General features: G+C 39.4%; 1 protein-coding gene across 1 annotated transcript in view; it reads right to left on the bottom strand.

Moving 5' to 3' along the window:
- The window catches only part of LOC144478264 (uncharacterized), a 96774-nt gene that overhangs the window by 5369 nt on the left and 67027 nt on the right, over window positions 1–24378 (bottom strand). The window contains exons 3-4 of the mRNA XM_078196030.1: window positions 1246–1475; window positions 168–289 (exon numbers count right to left, since the gene is read on the bottom strand). Coding sequence (XP_078052156.1) covers window positions 168–289; window positions 1246–1475 — 352 coding nt within the window. The remainder of the gene's footprint in view (window positions 1–167; window positions 290–1245; window positions 1476–24378) is intronic.

Raw genomic sequence — 24378 nt, 5'->3', positions numbered from 1 at the left:
GAAATTAAAATAAAAAAAGCAAATTACTTATACAATCCTGAGCACTATTATGAACCGATATAAAAGTATAGAAGAAAAAATACATTTTCGCTAAAACGAATGTCGCAGCCGGATTTGATTTCAAAGAAATCACTAGAAGAGTCAACAACAAGAAGAGGAAAAAATACCGCGGGCGAATCTGTCTCTTGGCTGCAAATACAATGGATGAGATTCGTGAAAAATGAACCATATAAAATGTTCTATATAACTTCTTTAGATGCTCCTGAATTCCACGTTTTGGATCTTTCACCTAAAAGAGGAAGACCCAAAATATACGGAAATATTAAGCTACTTCCTTTATACACCACCACAAGACCAGTATCGGAAGAAAAACATAAAGATATTATGTGTTTGCTACCATACATTCCTCCAATTTTACAGGAACATTTGAAAAATCTTAAAAACTCGAAATGATAAAAATGCATTACTTTTTTAGAATCATTAATAAATGTGCATGAATAATTTCATTAAAGTTATTGTTTCAAATAAAACTCATAGTTCTTTATTGCTTTAAGTCATTTATAGGACATTCAGTTAATTTTGAAAATGTTCTAAGTCAATTCAAACTTTGAAAACAACATTTTCGTACGAAATTCACACAAAATTTCATATTCATAATAAATTTCCATGAATCAAGACTAATAAAATTCTAAATAAAAAGATCGCATAATGTGAAAATATATTTTAATTTATGCAAATGCAATTCGTTAAATATCTCGAAACATGAAATATATGACTTAGACCACTTTCATAATTATGGGCATAAATAAGATTCGGTTTGAAATGAAAAGAAAATAGAAAAAAATTAGTATCTTCGAAGTATTATGTTTTGTATAATTACCTTCCTCCGGAATATTACTTTTAATTATTTGCTGTCCGTACACGTAGAGATTATGAATTCTCAGAGAGAGAAAGAGAGAGAGAGGGATAAAGAGAAATTATTTGCAGAATATAAAATGACAGAACACAAATTAGAGAACAATTTATTTTATGTTTACTAGGAGGAAATCCATTTTGTTTTTAGTTGCGGAGTTTATAGAATCGAAAGCTGAAACTCAACTGTACAATAAAATCTAACAAGAACGCTAATAAACGAACCATTTCTGTCGCTAATGATCTCGTACCAGTTTGGTGAAAGCAAATTAAAAAAAAAAAGGAAAACAAAATTGTGGAGGTTGACGAACATAAAATATGTAATTTGCATACCTTGGCGCTACTGTTTATGGCAGATAGAGCTTCCGCTATCAGCCATTGAGGCGCAGGATCATCGTCAATGTTCCAAACCGTTGATGATTTCTTCTGCATCAAATAAATGCATCGTGGTGATAATCGATTTATATTCAATGTTTCTTCGGCGATTTGTATAGCTTTCGGATTGATCACCGTCGCGGAGGTTTGCGTAGACGTTGTTTTTATTTCGGTGCCGGTTTTCTGTCCTAGAGAAGAAGTTGTTCATTTTACAGGGTTCAAATGAACGGTCGTTTCTGTATAAATTCTATTTGAAGAGTATAATTGTTGTAATAACATTTTATATATAATTGCAAAAAGTATTTTATTATCAAATTAAATCTGTTTTTGTATGAGTTCAATTTGAAGAGTTATTATAATTGTTATAATAATATTCTATTATATAAATATAATTGCAAACAGTATTTTATTTTCTGTGTACAGAAATGTATTAAACATTATATCTATTGTTGTATTTCGTTTGTCATAAAGTCAATGTTACCGATCGAGTAACGTGGTTCTCCTGAGCACTGCTGCTACCTGGTGCAGCCATTTCCATCTGTTGCGTTGTAATCGTTTGCTAAGTTGATAAGCAAGTGATCTCCTAGTTCGACATCGCAAGTGAACAAAATAATGATAATTAAAATAACTTTTAACAAATAAATGACGTATAAACTGCGGATATTATGGATTAGTGACAGAAATGCATAGGTCAAATACAGAACTGGAGAAATATTATATGAATGTAATCGTAGTTTTACATTAATTTCGACTTGTTACTATCTTATATTTCTTACAATTAATGCAAACAATTTTTATTTTGCATAAAGATCTGCTGCCCGGTAATACGCAACATGAAACGATGCTATAAAACATATGTCGGTGAATTCTACTCTGGATATGTATTCAGTCATTTATTAGAATTACGAGAAGCTGAATGGTAGAATATTTCTTCGAATATAAAGAATAAATTAATAGCCAGAATGCCAAAACTAGTTAAGATGTATTATTGGCTATTATTGATAAAATATTAAATACGTAATTGGCGAAATATATCCTATATTGTGATATAAAATAAACACAATTTATTAATGATTTCACACCTGCTTTTATGTAACTATCTTAATTAAGGAAGTGACCACATGCTAATGGACTCGGGGTTGTATACGTCTATAAATGTCAATCGGTAGGAAACGTGATCCGCAAAACCGCGAAGAGTGTCTAGTGTGGAAAATTAGCGCAAGTTTCGCGACACAATGGGACGATCAGCCATAAAACGACGTCCACGATGGCTGGGGCGTAGAAAGTAAGAAAACGTTCGTTAGAAACGTCCGGTCCCCGTAATAATGAAATTCACATGTTCGACCGGTGGGATCCTCGAGGTGAAAGAGAACGACAATCGAGGACATATGGAGGATCGTTACAGAACTACCCGTTAGGGTACACATGTAACGCCTTTCAAATTACAGACTGGCCAACCTCAATCCATCACAACCTGAGCCCCATGGGACTCACGGTCCCTGCGCGCCCGCCCCAACGTTTAAGTCGTTAGCAATTTCCTGCACGGGACTATTTTCGGGCCCAAATTCCATATGGCTCGATAATATCCGATAATACGGCCGCGCCGGTAGATTGGAGAAACGATCTCGCTCTCCTCTCCCTCACGTCCACGGGGACCATCGACGGGATTATGCCTCCTTTCGAACCCTCTCTTTTGTAGAAATTTCGCTGAAGACTGTATCTTTTTGCGTCGCCGGTTTCGCTTCTTCACCTAGGGACCGCGGTTCCGATAACAGTAATTTTCGGGCCAGCCACCCCCGTCCACCTCCTGCTTAAGCAATTCCGTTCGAGGGTATCGCGTGCACGGATCTCTTCCGCGGATACGTATCCGCTTTAATTTTCAATTACTCGCGCCGCGGAGTAAACAGAAGCTTGGCTCCGAGCGGATGCAAACGAGTTCTTGGTAGCAAGCCCGTCGAAAGCGGATTTTGGACACTGGGAACCTCGCTTAGGCGAATACATCGAGGGAGCATAATTGGTCGGATAATAGGATAGCTTTTCTTTTATTAGAATGCTAATAAATTTATTAAGCATTAATTGCTTGTTGATTCCTGTAGTAGTCCTTAGGTATAGCCAGCTTTGCCAATCAAAATAATTAGTTTTCCACTTTTAACAAATTTTTGCAATGCTAGACCATTTCTTGTCTATTTGTAATATATTATATGTAATGAATGTTATTGTAGATAGATTGTCTTGGAACAAACCTGCTGCATCGATCGAAATGATTAGCTTCCTATTCTGATCAAATTTTTCCAATGCCCATTGGATCCATGTCAATTTGATCAATAAATCTTGAACGAGTTGGTAGAAATGAACGTTCTCATTATTTTTTACATCGTTGATCCTATGAGAACAATAGAAAATGATCGAGAGAGCATGATTATTTGTTTTTTTTTAATGAAACAGTTCCTTGCTTGGAGTACTAGAATAATTCTTTGCTGATTTGTGTAAAACACTCTGATTTTGGTTGACTATGGTAGATCAAACTTTTCGTGACCATCAAAGTGATTAGTTTTCTGTTTTGAACAAATTTTTGCAGTGTTTCGTTAATTCCTTGTCGATTCGTGAAATAAATCTTATTATATGAGGATTGTTTTATATTGAACTTATTGTGCCAATCAAACGATTAGGTTCATCTTTCGATCAAATTTCTCCAGAAGATTGATTCTAGTGAACATGCTGTTTCTTACGGTTTATAAATTCAGCATTTACGGAAGTACATTAAAATCTGAGGTCTAATATGAATCTCTCATTTGCACGTGTTTGAAAAGTAGTCTGTTATGACAAGTTGCAGTTAATAAATGCAGCTTCTAAAAGCAATGCTGTAGATTGCTCGTTTCCCCTCGTAAGTCCTTTTCATTATGTTCATTAAAACAGTTCAAAGCAGCAAGAACGAAGTCCATCGATTCGCTGTGTGTCGCCTGTCTACCATCTGATTATTCTACATTTACTGAATTTGTTAAATATATAAATATTAATAAATCTTAAATATATAATAGCCCGCGAGAACTCTTGACGTTTTACATTCTAATTTCATTATTCTCGCAAACGTATCACGATGCATTTGCACCATTTGCAATTTAAACATCGACAGAGTTGATTAGTCCTAATTCGATAGAATGCCAAATTAAACCAATCGGTGGACGGCGAATTTAATGCAGGCACAACATTTACATAGTCAGCGTAGAAAAACATTCGTACACGTTTAATCGCTCGTCAATTTCTTCGCAAACTGTAATAAAATCGTCGATGACGTAAACCAGAGTTTTCTTCAAATTCCGTTTCCAATGAACAAGCTTAATAAAAGTTCGCATAAATATTCCCGGTCTAATCACAGTTTGCAGCGAATTTGTTTAAGTACGGATTGAGAACTGTACACCGGAGCAGCCGATCGTTAAAAGTGAGATCATAGCTGATAAATTGAAGCCGGAATGACGCGGCGGCCAATTATTAGAGAATTAGTAGAGCGCGAATTTCGAAAAATAATGAGCGACGGAGAATTAAACGAAGTCCGCGGTTGTGTTCGCAGGGAATCGCGCGGGTTAGGTTAACGAACGCGAGTTCGGCGTCGTGCGCGTATACACAACATCGAGCACGCGGTTCTGGTCTGCCAATAAAACGATCACGTTCAATAAAGTATCGCCGATTATATGGAGTCAGGCACTGCGGATCGAACGGCAAATGAAATTTGTTTGTCAATTAAATGGCGTTGCCGAGCTGAGTTTTCCCTATACTTTGCCCGTCGGTACACTAATTAATTTCCACGCTCCGGTTCACTTTATTTACGCGCGACAGGACTAGAAATAACTGCCGGAGAGCGTCGGCGTATTTACCGCGGCCAGGTAACCTCGGACCCGCAAAAATAGCTTGCAACCGTAGTTAGAGGCATCCGATGGGAGGCATTGCGCAAACGTTTAGGTTTTTTCTTTAATCGCGCGGAAGCGACGCTGCTCTTTCCCCCTGTTTCCATGGAACGTGTTCTACACGTCGTTTGCGACACGCACACATTTCTTCGTTAACCTCGTGCGTTTCATTTGCTTTTGCAATTATGTTGATTAACTATTTACAGTTGTAACTGTTTTAGCTCGAAATTCAATATACTTCTGACCTATAGCATTTTACATGATCTGATACATTTTATACATACTACTGTGAACAAAAAGCAAGGTGAATTTGTTTATAAAATGTAAATTCTTTATTTATTCTTACAAATCAATTTCATCCCCTTCAAAGTAATCCCCGTCCGATAAAACGCACTTTTGCCAATGCTTTTTCCAGTCCTCGAAACAGTCGGAATAGTCTTTTTCCGGTATAGTCAAGACCTTCTTCGATTCGGTTTTTATCTCCCCAATCGTGTCAAAATGGAGTCCCCGCATTGGCCTTTTGAGTTTGCTGAATATCCGGACGTCGCACGGAGCCAAATCAGGCGAATACGGTGGTTGCGGAACGATATGAGCCGAGTTTTTGGCAAAAAAGTCGCGAAGAACCAATGCAGTATGACATGGTGCATTATCGTGATGACTTTTGGTTGTTTACAAAAACACGTGCAACTCGGAGATAATTAAACCTTTTGACAAACAGACGCTTGGCAAATGTTATAGACAGTCCTACCAACCTAGAAAAAAAAATAAAAAAAGAATAAATAAAGAATTTACATTTTATAAACAAATTCACCTTACTTTTTGTTCAAAGTGTTATAGGATTGAATTGTGTTACTCCTGCAACACTTTTAACAGTATTTTTAAAATATAATAAAAGTTGATGATATTTTAATCGTTAGTAGTACGATTCCTTTCACGACGCCATTCAATTCACATTTCCCTGTTTTCGTAATTTCTCTGATAGGACAATACAATTTTAATATCATCTGGGCTTTCATTTATTGTCATTCCGAAACTGTGATAACAGATGAATCAAATTTCGATTTACAAGAAATTAATAGTATTCATATTTAATAGGTTAGGAAGAAAATGTTCGTCACGAGTTTACCTCGTTGTCATACTGCAATGAATTGATAATATTTTAAAACATGATCATTGTAGTTTGGAGTCATCACTAATAAATTTTTATTAATAAACTGTGACACAGTTAACTTATATTTATTCGATGAAAATTTTAAAGAATGACGGCAATTAATTTTTAGTTCAATGATAACTGATTTAATGGGAAAATTGCTACAAGACGGTAGACAATTACTGTTGCGACGGCAACACCAAAGGTCGAACGTGCCTAGCCATCCCTTTCGCCATTAAATCATAAACGTGCGAATAGACTGGCAATAGGTAAAAAATCCTACGAACGAAACGACTGCCATACTTAAAGAAACTCGACTCAACGAACGGACAACACGTGCGACAGACTCACAGTACCGTTGCACGGACCATTCACAAATTTTACTTTAACAAACGAAGACGACACAAACCAGAATTTTCGACCAAATTTCCCACACCTCATTTCAAGTTCTTTCCGACACACCCACCTCCAATCAGAAACGCTTCTTTTCCGCCACCAAAAACTATCCTCCACCAATCAACAGAAAACCGAAGTGACAACAGACAGAACACGACGAACGCATACAGAACGAAAGTAAAACTCAACTAGAACGCATTCAGAACAAAATTCAAACTCTAACATAACGCATTCAAAACACATTCAGAAATCGCGAACATCATATCGGTACAGTGTTGTATTAATAAAGTGTAAATAAAAGCAAACAAGCGTTTTCATCACTACGGCATTGTACCAACCGCGTACACATAATTTTATGGTTTTTCGAGCCGGATCAAAGTAAAAAGCGTACACAATTACTAAAACGAGCTGCGAATAAATAGATGTTATGCTTTACTGAGAAAATCGAATCTTGCAATTGAAAATAGTAGAACTGTTAAATAGGAACTTTCTATTTATTATAGTTTCCATTATTTTACAATTGTAAAATTATATTGTAGATTTTTATTCAACTTCTCCTTTTCGTATGTCACTTGACGAGAATCAAAATTAACGAAAAATTTCCTTCGTCGTGTAATAAGATTACTCATCGTGGAAATAAAATAAAATAAAAATACTGTGCAATGCAATCTGGTAACAACGCTTGTAATTATCCAAATTTTTCTAAAGTACAACTTTATGAATTTACAAAATTCGGAGGCGAGTGGTCAAACTTGGATAGATTGACGACAATTTGCGCACTGTTGGCCACACTTTTGCACGCAGTTTTCGTCTCGATTATCCGAACCCCGTAGACACCAGAGATATCCTATAAAGACTCTGAAATCGATTCGCGACGCCCGGTCGAATGGGACCCCCACTCAGTTACTATGGAATTATTGTAGATAATATGTGGATAGTTAGTGCGCGATTAGTCTGTCCAACGGATTATATTCCTCCCCTTTTCATTCCCGTGGTGCCCCGGAGGCACCACCGCCGTGATAAATGACCGAATCCTTTAGCGTTTTTTACCCGCGGACCGCTTAGCTGATTCGTTCCCCGTTCCCACTCCTGCCCCCTCTCCCCGGCCCCTCGAGAGTCCCCCTCAGCGTCCCGGAACCGTGGTTTCGCTGGCCGAAGGTCGCCGGTACAATTTCGCCGTAAATCACTGCAAATCGTTGACGTAAACGGCAAGGGTAATTAGATACACTTACCCGCGATAAGCCGCGCTCCCATGACGTTCACGGTCGTCCCCTTTCGATTCTCTGGATCCTTCGGGGCCCCCTTGGTCTCCTGTAACAATACCGTCCTTCTTTCATTTCTTTTTACCTTTTGGTTGCATCCTCGCGTGGCCCACCGGACGTGGAAATCGTTTCTATCCTTAAGCATTTAACATACTCTCGACTACCACTCGGTAATTTTACAGATAAAGGTTTGTAAATATCCATTTTTACAGCTTTATCGTCAATTCGTATTATGCGCAAATTATTTTGCCAACTATTCCTTTTTTTTATAATACAAACACTTTTTTCTCTACTTTCTATTTTTTGACAAGAAATATGTTTTCGTTTAATTATATATATGAAAATACGTAATTCGACTCAGCGTAAAAAATGCTATAAAAATAGATATTATCTGCAAAATTGCTGGCAGTTAATTTTCATCTGAATGATTTCTGTAACAATACACCCACTCAAATTTTTCCGTCTGTATTGATCTGTATTTGATCCATTCATTTTTCCTACAAATGTATCAAATATGCGCCTCGTTAAAATTATATAATTAATCATGCTTCTGTTTCATCCGTCTTAGAAAAGAAAATGTCTAGTGAGCAAGCAAAGGTTTTGCTTAATCTTGATTTTAATAAAGCGATCATTGTAAGAGCAAATTATTGCTATTGAAATTTATAAAAATCCAAATACAAATTTCAAATACTTCCGAACATAATTTGAAACATTTTAAAGTATGTCCTTTATCATTTAAAATTATCACAGAAAATTATTACCCCTTGCACGAGTCAGCGACTAATATTCATATTATTCATTAATCGAAGCAGTTGCGAAAATAATTTTAAAAAATGTTTAAAACGAAGTTAAAAAAATAATTTTATTATTATATACAACAGAAAAATTGAAAACCATCTTCTCGTCCCAACATCGTTAATCCATTGACCACCAAGGATAGAGGGGTGGCTCGGAGCAGCGAAGTATGTTCTTTTTTGATTGGCAACCGCCGACGCCTAATTTCGAGGCTCACCGTTGTTTATTGTCGAATCCTTTTAGCCGGGGATTGCTCGTAAGAAGTTCCATCGGAAAAGCCGGCGAAGGAAAAACAGAGAGGGGGAGAGAGATTCCGTCATTAACGCGACCGGGACGAAGACCGCCGCTCCCCATAACGACGCGGCTCGTATTTCGTTCACTTAAGAATTCGCCGGGATCGTTACAGTTTTAATGCGCGGTCTCCCCCTCGAATCGGTGCCACTCCGTCGTACACGGGTTCGCTCTTTTTCTTAGACCGAATTCATATTTTCATTTCGTCGCGTTAACGAACCTAACGCCCAAAGCAGGATATCGCATTAAGATGTACGGTCTCTTTAGCGCCTCGCTAACCGTAAAGAACACGCGATATTTCGCTTCGTTAAACGAGAGGACATCGTTCTCCACTTATTCCATCTTCTTTATTGCGCTCTTGTTATCCGCGGTTTATTATTTAACGACAGTCTCCGCTGTTTAGCAATTTCTAAGATCTTCGAATGTCGTTTATTATCTCCATTGTTAAATTCTTATACAATATATTAGGTCGTTTGGAAAGTCGTTTCGTTTTTTTCTTGATGGAAATGAAACACAATAGATTACTAAACAAAATCTATTGTAAAGAATCAAACAAAATTTTTAGCAAACAAGACTTACTACATCAGTTGTCCAATTATATAATAATTATGCAGCTTAAGCGTGAAGTTGGCTGTGAAAAAATTAAGTCTTTTCTTGGGAAAAACGAAATTACTTTCCGAACAACCCAATATTTTCTTGAAATCAATTCGGTATTCTTGTGTGTAGAACTAAGTTCACATTTGATGTACCAGAATCCGATTAGGTTATGAACCAAATTATCCTAGTTTTTTGACTCGGTTGGTATACTGTTAATATACAAACAAAATCTTCCTTTTCATTTTCGATAAAATGTTACCATGAACAACATGGATAATATTCTGTGTAAGAGCACAGCGAAGTTACAGTAAACGATATGAATAATGTATAATACCATTCATCAGTATGTCCTCTATGGACTCGTGTGACTTCAGGTCACATGCTTATACATGGATATTTTGTCAAATAATTTTAATTTGTTCGCAAGATGATGTCCTAATTATATAAGACTTCTGATATAATCACTAACAATATTGATGACGATTTACAACACCATCAATATGAAATATCAGAGTATTATGCCTTGCATATTGTCTGCAGATGGAAAGCAACCGAAAAAATTCGGCCCACAGAGGGTTCAAACAATTAAATGCACACGTACCAAACTGACTCTGAATCGTTTTACATTTTGACCGAATCACCAATGCGATTTCTTTGTTCTTAACATTAATTCCATGAACAGCTTTCAATTTTTCCTCTTTAACGTTGCTAAGAAGGATTGTATTTCGAACTCGCTGAAAATTTTGCCGAGTAACACGGCCGAATTCCGGGTTATGCTCAAAACCAATTAACCGTGTTATTTGAGGGTCGCCGGCGGATTTCGCGTGGAAACGTTGAAGCAGAAATCCCGATTACAGTAGCGGCTTTCAACCAAGCAAATCCAGCGCTAGAAATTCCGTTTCGCAGGTGGACGTTCGTTCCGCACTTGCGATTCGTCCGCCGCCGGCCTCGGTCACCTCATATTTATAATAGATTTGCCGCGGTGGATACTGCGGCTCTGGTATCAGTATAACGTTACGAAATGGCAAAAGTAGTCGCGAGGATCACACTAGGGAGAAAGAATGAGAGAGAGAGAGAGAGAGAGAGAGAGAGAGAAGGTGAAAGAAAGAAGGAATCAAAGAGGGAGAAGGAGAGAATCCACAGAGAGAAAAAGAGCGAGAGAGAAAGATAGAATCTAGAGAGAGGAAGAGGGCGGAAGAGAAAGGGAATCCAGAAAGAAAGATTGAGAGAGAGAGAGAGAGAGAGAGAGAGAGAGAGAGAGAGGGACGATGCTTGTTAAAAGACACGCCCGAGGAAAATACGGGGCCGGACCAGAGGTCGCTTGACATTAAGATCGCATTTGCCGCTTTTCCGCAGAATCCATGAACGGCTTTAATCCATCGATTACTCTCGCGGATGCACGAGCAACATTAAATTGTAATCTAAGGAACGACATTGCAGACTCCTAACGATAAGTGATTCCGTCGCTATTCCCGACGATCGCGCGCGATTCCGTGTTTCTAGACGACTCGCGTGAGCTTCTGTAATTCGTGGCGCGATTCGCCATAGAGGATTCGTTTCTCGGTACGATTCGTGATTTTGTCGGGACGCTGCGCTCATCTGCACACATGTAAGTGCAGCGGATACCTATACGCAAAAAGTATTCTGATTAGCGACTATAACCCGTTAGATAGTTTTAGAATGCGAATCTTTGTGAAAAATATAAATTATCATCATTAATTACAGCAAAGATGAGGAGCATCTTTTTTAATTATTTCAGTGAGTTTAATATAATATTAGGTCTATCGGAAAATTCTACCTGTTGTAATTACTATAATAATTTAATATAATTGTAACTTATGCTCCGTTGCCAGCGTGGTGGCAATTTATGAGTATCATTTTTAAAAAATATATGTCGCAAGTGAAATGACATTAGCCGACATAATTTTTTGGTAGACCTAATACATGGACGTTCTTAAATTCTTTTGACATTTTTCCGTCTTAACTTTGATCTGCCCAATTATATCATAAATATATAAACTCCGCAATGTAGTTGCTATAACTAATTTATAATAAATTTATGATTTTCCTGTTTCCGGTGTATTACCGTCTTTGTTCGACGATGAGAAGTATATTGTCAGATCCGTTTCTGCTATTTATCCTTTAAACGTTTTACGAACTTGAGATTTAATACGTTCACATCAGAGGATGCATTCGATGTATACGATCTAAAAAATTCTTCCCTCGATTATATCATCATTTTTGACCGATCATTTCGCCTGACACTGTAACAGGTTCTAGTACTCGTGCACTAATTTAATATATTGAAAATCCTCTAAAAGGGGTTGGATCCTGACAGGATCTCTCCGGGCCAGATTTCGCAGTCCTCTTCTCTCTCTGCTCGGATCCTCTTTCTGGTCTCTGCCTACCTGTTCCTCTCGCACCGGCCAATAACCCGCCTGACGGCTGTGCGTAAAATTGGCCGGAACGTATTTTTCCATTAGGCCGGTACCCGAGCCACGTTACAAATTATAGGTGTACTCTCGTTGGAGAGCCCGATGAAACGAGGGAACCGATATATGCACTCGGCGTTTTCCTCTCTCCCCATGGCGCGGGCTTCGAACGACGCTTCTGATGATCGTGTTATTGGCGGCGAGAGGTCCACGTCAAGCAAAAACCGCTGACGCCAGATTTCGGACCGGAATTAACGCTGGATTCCGTGCTCCGCGACGAGATACGCTCCCACCCCTCCGAGATGGATGATTAATCGGCTCGATGAAAGTTTCAGGGAACGTGTCCGGCAGTTTTTCGACGGAAGATTGCGAATGGAAGAGGTTCCCATTTGATTGGATGATGTCTTCAACCATTACGTGAGTTTTTATACGAATCAACTTCAATGCACTCGTGAAATATATACAACGCATTATGTCCATAATTTTAATGATAACTGCATCCATAACTTTATCCATGATTTAATTTATAATTCATTCATAATTTGCTTCGTAATCTGATTCATAATTTGAAAGACTTCTGCCATAATTGTAGTCAATTTAATTTCATTCATAATTTTGTCCAAATTAATTTTATCCAGAATTTTATCCAAATTTTTGTTACATCTAGAATACATTCAGAAATATTGTTGTACATATATTATTGTTAATTTATCATAATTATTGAAAATATACGATTGACAAATATGGACAGTTCTTCTCCACAAAGATTCGCAGTTTGTTAACTTAACCATGGTACACCGTGTAATAATCAATGGAATGCAGATTTTATACATACGTAGTAAAGCTAAATGTAAATCAAATGCACAATAGTGAAACTATTTAAAGAATTTAAATTCACTATTCTTCTCAACTAACTATTACTATTGAGAAAAGAAAGTTATGTATATGCAGCTATTCCACCTTGCAACTTCCACAAATTATTTTGACGTTGTCATTTTTAAATACCATGCATTGATCGGCAGTCTAATTGTTAATTAAACAACGCTGCGGCACAATGCGATTTTTGCGTTTGTTCGGACAACGAACACGTCAGCCGGATATTTTCCAGGTATTTCCACCGCCTGTACGTCCGCCGTCTGAAATGAGACAGCGTCAACCATGGGGTTTTTACAAATTACCATCACAACAAATTACCGGACGACGATGACTGCACACGCGGCGATAATACGTGACGCGCATTATTCGCTGGTTGACGCGCTCTCCTCTCCTCTCTCTCTCTCACACACACACACACTCTCTCTTCCGCGCCGTCGGCAGCGAATGACAGGCGAATATTTAATATTTTTCGTTTTACAGCGTCGCGACGCGTCGCGCCGCACCACCGCATTGGCAGACCGGGCCGCGGACAGGGAGGCGGGCGTAAATTTTTCCGACGTGTTTACGCCGGCGGGACGCGAATTATTCCGCGTGCAACGACGGGAAACCGAGTAGTGATGATTAACGGTTACCGGGCTCAGTTTTCCAAAGACAATTATTTAACTCGTCAATATTGAACAGCGTTCAATTAGAGGCGAATTGAAATGAACACCCTGAATGGTTCAACGACCGCCCCCACCCTTTGTGCCGCCACCGTGCCGACCCCGCGCTCGCTGATACAGCGGTACCGTGTCGGTTTTAAATCCCCGCCCCGGCGCTCAGCCCTCGACGCGATCCGTAAATGAAAATCTGTCGGCGAGGTCGGGGAACAGCAACCACCGCTATATCGGATAACATTTATTTGTCGAAGAGACGTCCGGCGAGACGGGAGCGGGATACGTTCCCCTGGCTTTTTGCCGCGGCGAATTCTCTTGTTCCCTGGATTCTCGGATGCGATCGGTTCAAGTCTGTGTTATAGTTTCCTTTACTTCTGCTCGATCGTTGTTGAAAATCGTGCGGCTTCATTTAGGAACTATTTACTCGATCAATAAATTCGTCCGGTTTTAAACACAATCTTTTCGTGCGTAATCATTGTCCAGCAGTTATAGTGGGTCCAAGAACATTTCGTAAACTGTTTAACATTCGATTTACGGAACTTATTAAAATGACGGGCCATTAACAGTGTAATTTACATTTATTCACATTGTTAAGGTCGACGAGTTGATTTAGGATTACGAGTTGTTTATTCAGTATATGTGTTACCTGCGAAAGATATTGCAATGATGCTAGTTCAAAATTAGAATAAATGACTTATTGTTACATTTAGTATGATAATTATATTATCTATACTAATCGTATTATATTAATCCAGCGTTTAAATGGAATAACTATTCTGCAATTAAGCGATCTAAATCTTGTTTAAGACCGAAATAATTAAAACATTCTTTTCAAAAATTGCAATTGGTTAGGGTGATAGAGAAACTAAAAAATGATATATAATAAAGTTATTTAATTTAATTTATAACGAAAATTTAAATATTCCATGTTCTACGGCTTTAAACAATAACATACCTGGTATCGTTCCAACTCTTTTCACATAAACAGGGTTGGGGAAAATCAATTTTTGAAATAGTAAATAGGCTACAAGTGTTTATACCTTACCATGTAATACAGCATTTGAACCAGTAGTTATATATATATGGGTAATACGTGGTCAAATATATTTAAAATTATATGTACTTACTATTTCAAAGATTATTTGCTAAGTTCTGCATCGCAAGAGAAGATCAAAATATTTATAGTCTATTCCCAATAAGTGTTGGACGTCCTAAAGACGTCCATTTTACGTCCATTTTAGATTGAACGTCTTATGCTCTAAAATGGACGTCTTTAAAGCGTTTTATTTTAAACGTTAAAAGAACGTCCAATGTGGGACGTTGTTAAAGCGTCTTGAAGACGTCTCAAAACAGACATACAGTAACAGAAATCTTAAAGACGGATTAAACACGTCCCGAATTGGACATCGTTTTAACGTCTGAAAGAAGATGTCTTTACGACACTTGAAAAATGGCTTTAAGACGTTTTCTTGTGTTCTCGGTATTTTGAAATTCAGTCAGAAAAAGTGCTTTTAAGTACAACTATAATTGGACGATGGAACTAGAATATAGAAATGACGATGTGAATTTTGTTTGTATGCATTGTATACAAATTGGCCAAGAGCGCACCGATTATCAATTTATTTTCTATAAAAGTGGCTTTTCCAGAAGCTCAATAATTACAATACAGTAAATTCTCAACAGTTGCTCTTTAGCTTGTAAACAAAAGTGGACAATTTAGCAAGTGGGGATACGACTATTCGGTTCTTGTGACTCGTTATCATAATTAACAACTATAAAAACGAGCCACATGTATATTATTGTTAATTTCTTAAAACCTCTCCAAAAATTTAATCTGTGTACCTACATTTCTTACAAATGATCGGCAAACGACTTGCAAACAATCTATGAACAGCCTAAAAATCGTCTTACAAACGTCTGTAAAACATCCGTGAAACGTCCATAAGAAGTCTGTTAGACATCTAAAGGACATCTTAAAGAAGGCTAAAACTCGTCTTGATTTATAACACAGGGCCATTCTAGGACGTTCGTAGGACATTCAAGATGCCTTAAAGACGTTCCGATTGTCGTAGACTAAACACTTAAAGACGTTCTTGATCTGGGTTTACTATCTGAAAAACGATTTTTCTCCAGTCTTCCGCACAAATTACAGCATAAGTGTGTCTCCACTGCTTAACCATACGATAATTTACTAGGAAAATACTGTGTAATAGCCAGTGAATCTAAACAGTTTGCCATAGTCAATTTAAAAGCCGGATTGAAAGCTCCAGCGACAGCTGAACGTCAGCTCTCGCACATGATTTCTTGCGCACCGATCGAAAGGTTATAAATCAACGCTCCTAGGAGAAACGCTTGCGGCCTCTTCGATATCAATTGCACATCGCCGCTCCCTCGCGCCGCTACCATCTCCAACAATTGTCCCATCCGGCGCGTGGATAGTTGGAGATCAACATAAATCTCCCGTTTTTTTCCTCAACGCAAATTTAACAGTGCGCGCGGAGCCAAAGGTCGCGTCGATCGGTAATTTCGAGAACAGTCGTCGGCAGCCATTAAAACCGTTCTGCTAATGGCCAGCATCTTTTATTGCTCGTCTGGTTTGATTAACAACGACGCTTCGTCCGAGCGAACGAGTAAGGCCGGTGGATAATGGCGATGGCCTCGGGATATGTACTTCTTATTGTTTCGGAGCTTCTTCGCGATTGTCATGGCTTTCGACCGATCGGTTTCAAATATTATCCTCGTGGAATTCTAGCAGAAAGCTTAACCCTTTGGGGACGGAGCCGCTCGACGGGCGAGCGTCGCTGTGGATGACAGGTATTGGAGCGCACAGTAAGGAAAATATTCACGTCGCACGTTTGCGTTATAAAAACTAAAGCTTTATTGAAATAACTTTTTCATAAAATCCAACAAAGTCGTAAACAAATAAATTTAGTCGCGTGTAGGATGTTATAAGATATGAAAAACGTGTAAAACTTTGCTGATTTCTCTCGCAGTGACAATGAAAGACTGATTTGACAAACTGAAATTCGTTCTGACCCTACCATGGTCTCGCATCGAAAATTTACATTATGCGGAAGATACGACTTCATTGCTAAAAGTCTCTAATTTCATTGAGGGACGACTAGACTTCTTAGGCTAGTATTCCCATGCGTATCTTATCGGTTAGGATGGCAAACGTACGCGATAATTAATACGCGAGACGTACAGCAGCAGCGCGAGAATTGGGCGGCTATATGCCGACACGCGTCCGCAACGGTAAAAACGCTTGGGCGACTATTTGCCGACACTCGTCCCCAAAGGGTTAAAAGACAAGTTAACCCCTTGCACTATAAAAACGAGTCAGACTCATGGTGAAGATTTTATGCAAGCTCTACTAAATATGAATATTATTAATTTCTCCTACATCGAAGTAAAAATAAATTCTTCTGTCATTAAAGTATAGAAACGAAGCTAAATAAAGACAATACAGGAAACAAAAATTGTCTAATCCTATTAGGAAAATTATTAAGTACGACTAAGAGCTAATCGTCACAGCATAAAAAGAGCAATAGTGCAAGGGGTTAAGGATTTTTGCGACAGTATTCTTAGCTGTTTCTACCTGGTTGAATAGAATGCATTGTTTTAAAGTGCTCCGCGAATTTATTTCTTTTAATACCTCCAGATTTCATCCCTGCAACTCGCCGTTTTTTAAAATGTATACGCCACAACAACAGTGCAAGATATTTTGGGTGTTTGTGCAATGCTTCCATGCAGGCACAATTCGAGATCAGTGTGGAATAATAGTGCAACGAAAGTGAACGTTAGCCTAATCTATGCCGTTTTACATACGTAGATTACAGCTTCTGGATTACAGCATTTACTGAATGTGTGAGTTTTTCATTAATAATATTTGTGTAATATATACGCCGAAACCGTCCTCACCCTTATCCCTATCTAAGGCAGGGTCCGCTAAAAAGCTTTACTGTCGAGTCCACTAGCCGGTTCGGGACGAAACAGCTCCCTCTCCTTTTCCCCATTCCTTGCCAAAAAATCATCAAACTTAATAAAGCGCCACATAACATTTCTTAATCTGGAGTTCCAGTGTTAATAGTTATATGATTTTAATTTACACAGAGTATTACACAATGCTCTCTTTTACGTAACATAATGTTTTATTACTTTCTGTGGATGTACACGATCAAAATACGTTCAAAAATATGATATAAAAAGAAATGATACAAGGTCAGTTTGTCCAGGAATATTATTACCACCATGACGGGCTACAATGATCGGTTATAAAAAATATAAATAGTTGAACAAACATCTGAATATCAGGTGTACGTTAAAATAAACTTCACTTGAATAATTTTGAGTGCTCGGCAAAAGTTTCGTGTCGCAGTGATAACGACAGTAGTAGAAAAATCGGCCGGACGACCGTCGACGATTGTTTCCGAGGAGGAACGCGGCCGTTCGGCGTTGGTTGATAATAGCGAGGAAAAAGTTGCGGTGAAAAAAAGCAAACGGTTCCACTTGCGTGGACCACGGCAGTGAATAAAGCAGCGGGGAACCGTCAGGCTCATCCGGCCGCCTCGAATCCGCGACATCGTTCGAGGGTACCGAGGCGTGCCAAAGGGTAAGGAAGCGGCCAGAACACACGCCAGAGACGAGGACGATTCCTCCTTCTCCTGTTCTTCTTCTTCTTCTTCATCGGGGTGCCTCGAACTGCGTTGGAGAATGCAGATACATAAATTCATGAGCGGAGTAACAACCGGTGACGCCACGCTAGCTTCCGTGCCGCGGAACAACCGAGCGAACAGAAACCAAGAGAGAAAGAAAGAAAGAAAGAAAGAGAGATGGAAAGAGAAAAGGAGAGAGAAAGAGAAGGGGACAGAGTCGCGCGGCGGCAATCGTATTCATGAACCGACACGGTAATTAGGGACACTAGCTCGCCTCGCAGCCGGAAGTCGCCACGAGAGAATCCTCCCTCCGCGGCATGGAACACCACCGGAAATACTTATGCATTCCGTTCGTTTCGTAAGAAAACGCGAGCGTTCCGGATGGGCCGAGACTCGCCTAAGCGCCCAGGTTCGATAAACTCGCCGATCACCACATTAAGCTAACTATCGAAGATGTACATGTCCGATCAATTTCTAATTTCAACGCAGCTAGGGTTCTCTAAAGTTCTCCTAGAATATCGTTTTCCTCTTCTCGCATAGCAGTTGCAAACATGGTCATATAGTTATACGTGGAGTTATAACCAGGTACGAGACGGACAAAACGACGTCATACGTTCAATTCGAATTACTGGGGCGGTGGACAGTAACATTTTCAGTATCGTTAATAACTTCTACGATTCTTAATTTAAAAACTTGGTAATATTTATGTAGTTAGTTCAAACATGTAAAAAGGTGTATGTAAAGTTATATCTTGATATGTTATGAAATAGTTTCAGGATTAATTCCTGATTTTTTGTTAGTTCATACCAGAGGACGATTCACTTGGACAGCCCCTCTCGTCTGCAGATTCGTTAATAATTTTCACAATTTTCAATAAAATGTCTTAGAAAAATTAATGCCTGTTAACTCAAACACGTAAAATAGTGTATGTAAAATTTTAGCTGGATAAGTTATGCAATACGTTCAAGATTAATTGCTTTTATTCTATAAGTCTAGGTAGCCCCCTAATGAAATGGTTTGTAGATTTTGTTAAGAACTTCCACAATATTGAACAAAGTGCTTTAGAAAAATTTGTACTCTTAGTTCAAACATGCAAAAAGGCGCGAAAATGATTACGTAATTAATTGTTCATTCTCTTTCATCTTCGTTTGCACTATATTACATTAGGATCAAACCAGGGTTAATCAGCGCAGAAAGATAACTGATCCACCTCTAATCTGTCTCGCAGCAGAATAAATCGTCACGAATTCAATTTTCGATCTAGTAGCGAGTGATCGGTCATCCAAGAGAGGAATCGGCGCGCGTGCAAGCGAGTCGAAGCGAATAGAAGCGAACAGAAGCGAGTCGGAGGTATTGCCTGGGCTCGATCTTCGGTGGAGCGATATCGCGAGCGGAAATAACGCGGATTCCAATTTAATCCGACGAATCGGCGTCCCGTTAACCAGCGTCCCGAGGTTTTTAATTCGATAACGGGGACTGGCCAGCCGATGGGCCTCTCGCTTAGAAACGATGAGAGGATGGGATATATCGTGGGACGACGCGGGACGAGGCCTACACGCGTCCGTATGTGCCGTGGACCGGTATTATATGGGTGGAAGCCAATTATTCGTGCGGCTGACCCTGAAGGCAATGATAACTTCGGGCGGCGCATAATTTTGAGCACCGCCAGAGCCCTGGCAACGATATGCCCAGTACGTAACTCTGCCGGGCCTTATAATGAAGATATAACCGAGCCGACTGCCGAGACATCTTTACGTTCGCGGATGCCTGGGTTGTTACTCGTACGAAAAGATCGGGGACTCTTCCACGAGCCAATGAAGCGCTGCTATTAGTTAACCTCTCTTATTGCATCGAAAAGGTGCCAAGAGTTTTCTATAAGCCATTTATTGGCGTCATCTTTAAATGGCTATTTAAAAGAATCGTTTAGTATTTCTTAAAGTTTTTTACTTTAATAAAAAGACTAAACTTTCTGGTTAATTATAGAAAATAATTTTATTTAAATGGTTGCTGCGACTGGCTTGGCATTAGGTGAAGATTTGAAATACTGTGATACAAAATAGAATATATTGAAATATTTGCATAAGCATATACTACTTGAAAGTATTATTCCATTTAATGCTTAAACGAGGAAATAAAATATTATTTTCAAATAGGTTTTACTTATGCAAATATTTTTACCGATAACCATGGTACTTTTAGAACTGGTCATTGTTGTTTGATAGATTCTGTACTGATACAATTCCACGATAAATTTTATTCAATTTTATAGTAATTATCTCTATTTTTTTTTAAATTTAAGTAATACTTATTACTAGACAGCGGGTTTTATATAATTTTCAACTTAACACTAAATTTACTAAAAGTGTATGTTTTACATGATTTCCAACGAGCGTCACTGTAATATTTGTTATAAGTAAAACGTATACTGAATAAATAATCAATAAATGTATCTTTACAATCTGAATAATCGCAAAATAAAACGTTAATGATTCGCCATTTTGTCGGATCGTGTGAATCTAGTGTCGATGAATTTAATAGGGGGTAGAGGTAGACAATTTTTACTTTACACGAAGAATCGCCATCTACTTAATTTTGTCACAGAAGCTTCTCTCAGTGTAACAAAATAAATAGTGAAAGATTTTTTCGAAATATATTAGCACAATTAAGAATTCGTATTAGTGAAATAGTATTACTTTTTGCATCAGGCCTAACAAGAACATCAACATTGATCTGAATAATACCGATGCTGAACATGTAAATAATACATGCATAAGAACTTGAAAAAACTCAGAGCCATGGCTGCCATGAAATCGTAAAAGGCGACAGCCATGCCCAAGCCTGCGCGGAAAGAATGAGCGCTTAATGATTCGAATGGATTCAAAACTGCCATAAAATCGTGAAAAGCGCGCGACGAACGTCTCCAAAGTTCGACGACGCGTTTAACGGAAGTGTAGCTCGCGGGAACTTCGCGTTCCCTCGTCGCTTTACATAACACGGTGTTCTCCACTTTATGTAACCTCGCAGCAATTTGCCGTTTTCCTGCGAGTTTCGCTGAAGCGGGCCGGCAATGACAGAGCGATTACCATTTCTGTGTGGCGATTAGGCGGTCTATCTATGGATCTCGGCGCAAACGTCGATATCTCATAAGGCTAGCCCTGATTACCGACAGGAATCACGTCTAGTCGCGTTCGCTGGTTGCCTAGCGATGCTTGAACGTCCCCGGACCGGCGATGAACAAAAGAAACCACCGCGACTTAACATATTAGCGTTAATTAAGGCAATTATGTCTCCGCGTAGCGAGCATGAGACTGCGTCCGCTCTTCTCTTTCCTCCGCCTCCCCGCGGATTCATCCATATTCAGCAGCTGTTTCCGACTCGCCTTCGTCGTCGTCTCTTCTGCTGTTCGAGCAACGCCGTGCACCGTTGACAGTCACCGTGGGACTGTCCCGTTCACCTCTGCCATTCGAATCGAGGCCGTTGGCAACGTAACACCTTCCTTCGAGTGCTCCCTACAAACATTCGATTTATGATCGATCGCTGATACAGGTGGACCATAGGTACCGCGATCTTTCTTGCGGTTGTACACTCTTTGATTTATTGCTGTAATGTTGAAGGAACGATGAACTGCTAAAAAGCCGTCGTCCATTAAGCTTACGATTCTTGATACGAGGTAGGAAAATTTCTACAAAATTTTTAACATGAATTTCATGCAATGTTCTTTTATAGAATTTGTGTAGTTTAGTCTTGCAGGTGCCTAAATGTAATGTTTAGTAGTATTGTAACAATAAAAACAGAACAATAAGAAAGATTTCGAGCTGATATCTTTACGGAAGTTTTATGTACGTGATGTCGAAGAGATTCTTTTTTCCATACACATCCAATGGTTTTATTAACAATACACTTAGCAAAAGAATTTTCTCATAATTCTAATCAGCGTAAAATATGCTGTCGAAATGCAAACTTCTCAAAATTTTGTCTGGAAAATTACTCCCTTAAAGCGATGTTGATTACAGCTCTGTTCGCAACGTAGAGAGAGAGAGAGAGAAAGATTACATGTGCTTGAATAGATAGATAGTTAGAAAGGAAGAGAATGAAGGAAAGAGAGAGAGAGAGAGAGAGAGAGAGAGAGAGAGAGAGAGGGAGAAAGAGAGAAAGAGTAAAAAGAGAAAAGAGTGCGATAAAAAAGCCGCGAGATTAATTAATTCTAATACTATCGTTACACATATATTCGAGCAGATTAAATATATTATATATTTGTGTTCCGTCTCCTAATCCATTCACAATTTCAAAGCGTAGGCTTCCTGTATGAAACCTCATTCATTTCAAGAAAATCTCCTAATATATTCAGAGCGATCCATTAGAAACTCTGGGAAATTTTTATTTGTAATTTGGGATAAAAATCGAAGAAGGAGTATCGTCGCTTCAGCATCTAAGGGTTTGGCCAGGCGTGGAAGAAAAGACGCATCGTCCGGGGATAAATTCCGGGGGAACAAGAGCATAAAGTAGCATCGACCCGGGGGCGAAAAAGGTGGACGATGAAGATTCGTGGAGGACGGATGAGGTGACCCGGGCGAGAGAGGTACTCGACGGAGTCCACCGTAGTCTCTTGGATCGATACGAACGGCGCGCGCTGTGTCCCCGTCTGCCATTGGTCATAGCAAAACCTAGACGTGCCCGGTTTTCTCCTTTCCTCTTCTCCCGTCCCTTCTCCTCTTCCTCCTCCTCCTCCTTCTCCTCCACCCCGCTTGTTCTCGTCGCCCACTTCGCCCTCTTCCGTCCAACCACCCCGATGGACCTCTATCTACAGCCATAGTCGAGCTACCCAGACACTCGTTCACCCTGGCTGCCCCCCTGTTCCCACCTGCCCGGACTCTTGTCTGCTTCATCCTCCTAGCAGACTCGACCCGACCCTGTCCCTCTATACCCGACCCCCCCACACTACACCTCCGCCCTCTCTGTGTCCCTCCGGCCGGCACACCCCCGCCTGCACCGATCCGCGGCTTTTCCGCTGCTTTTTCCTCCTTTTATGCGCACCACGCAACGTCTCCTCGTTGCCGCACTATCACTACTGTCCAAAGTATCGACTACGGCAACCGTAATCAGCGGCGGTCCATTGATGCGGCACCGAATCGACGAGACCCGACCAGCCTGCTGCTCTCTGTGAACAGCAGACTGGACCCGCGTGCACGGTTTTTCGAGCGACCATGCACTGGGCCACGGGACTATGGAAACGCGAGCCGAAACGCCGATGTTATTTAACAGCTTGTTTCTGTGATACTTCTCTACCAAGAGAAAGTGCCAACTCGAAAAGTTAGCACTTTCGTTTCATCAGCTCGAAGAGTCTTCTTTGAGGTGCTGAATTCTTCCTTCTTTTCCTAGAAGAAAATTCCTTCTGTCGTCTTTTTATTATTATTCTGTAACCGTCGTCGTGATTCTTTTATCATCTCCTGTCTGCTCGGCGTCGCATCGACTTCTTGATCATTAACGATGGAGATGGTCCTATTGTTCTAGATTCTCCAGTTCGGGAGACGTCTTGGAAATTGTGTTAATTCTAGCTTAAACTTTGTTCGTAATCACTATTTCGATGTAGATGATGATCGGTAAAGAAAAGTTTTCCTTTCTTTTTCTTTTTGATTTAGTAATTAGACTGGGGATTTCTATTGGAGAGAAAAATTGTCTGCATCTACTGTGAGAATTAATAGCCAGCTAGAAATTTCTTTCTGTAACAATTGTAATAAGTTAAGAACAGCGTATTAACATTCTTATGTTTCTTTTATCTTTATATTGTTTTATGCTAGTTTTACTAATAAAATCCGCAATCTATTACTAAGTAATGTAATTACTACTGGCCACAACATCTAGTGATGTCACATTAAGGATTAGGGGGGTCTTACGGGGTACCTTCATTATCGATGGGAGAAGTGACTAGATCATGGAGGTATTGACTAGCTTATGTTCATGCTGATGCAGCAAATTTTTGTGCTAATTATGTAGGAATTATTCATTAACATCTTAGTGACGAAGTTGTTATTATAATTAACGTGATCAGTATCACATTTCAATAGAAAGTGTAGGGTGG

The sequence above is a fragment of the Augochlora pura genome, chromosome 2, assembly GCF_028453695.1.
Source record: "Augochlora pura isolate Apur16 chromosome 2, APUR_v2.2.1, whole genome shotgun sequence".
In the NCBI taxonomy this organism is placed as follows: Eukaryota; Metazoa; Arthropoda; class Insecta; order Hymenoptera; family Halictidae; genus Augochlora; species Augochlora pura.
The sequence above is the reverse complement of the archived record's forward strand: the minus strand, read 5'-3'. Positions and strand labels throughout refer to the sequence as shown.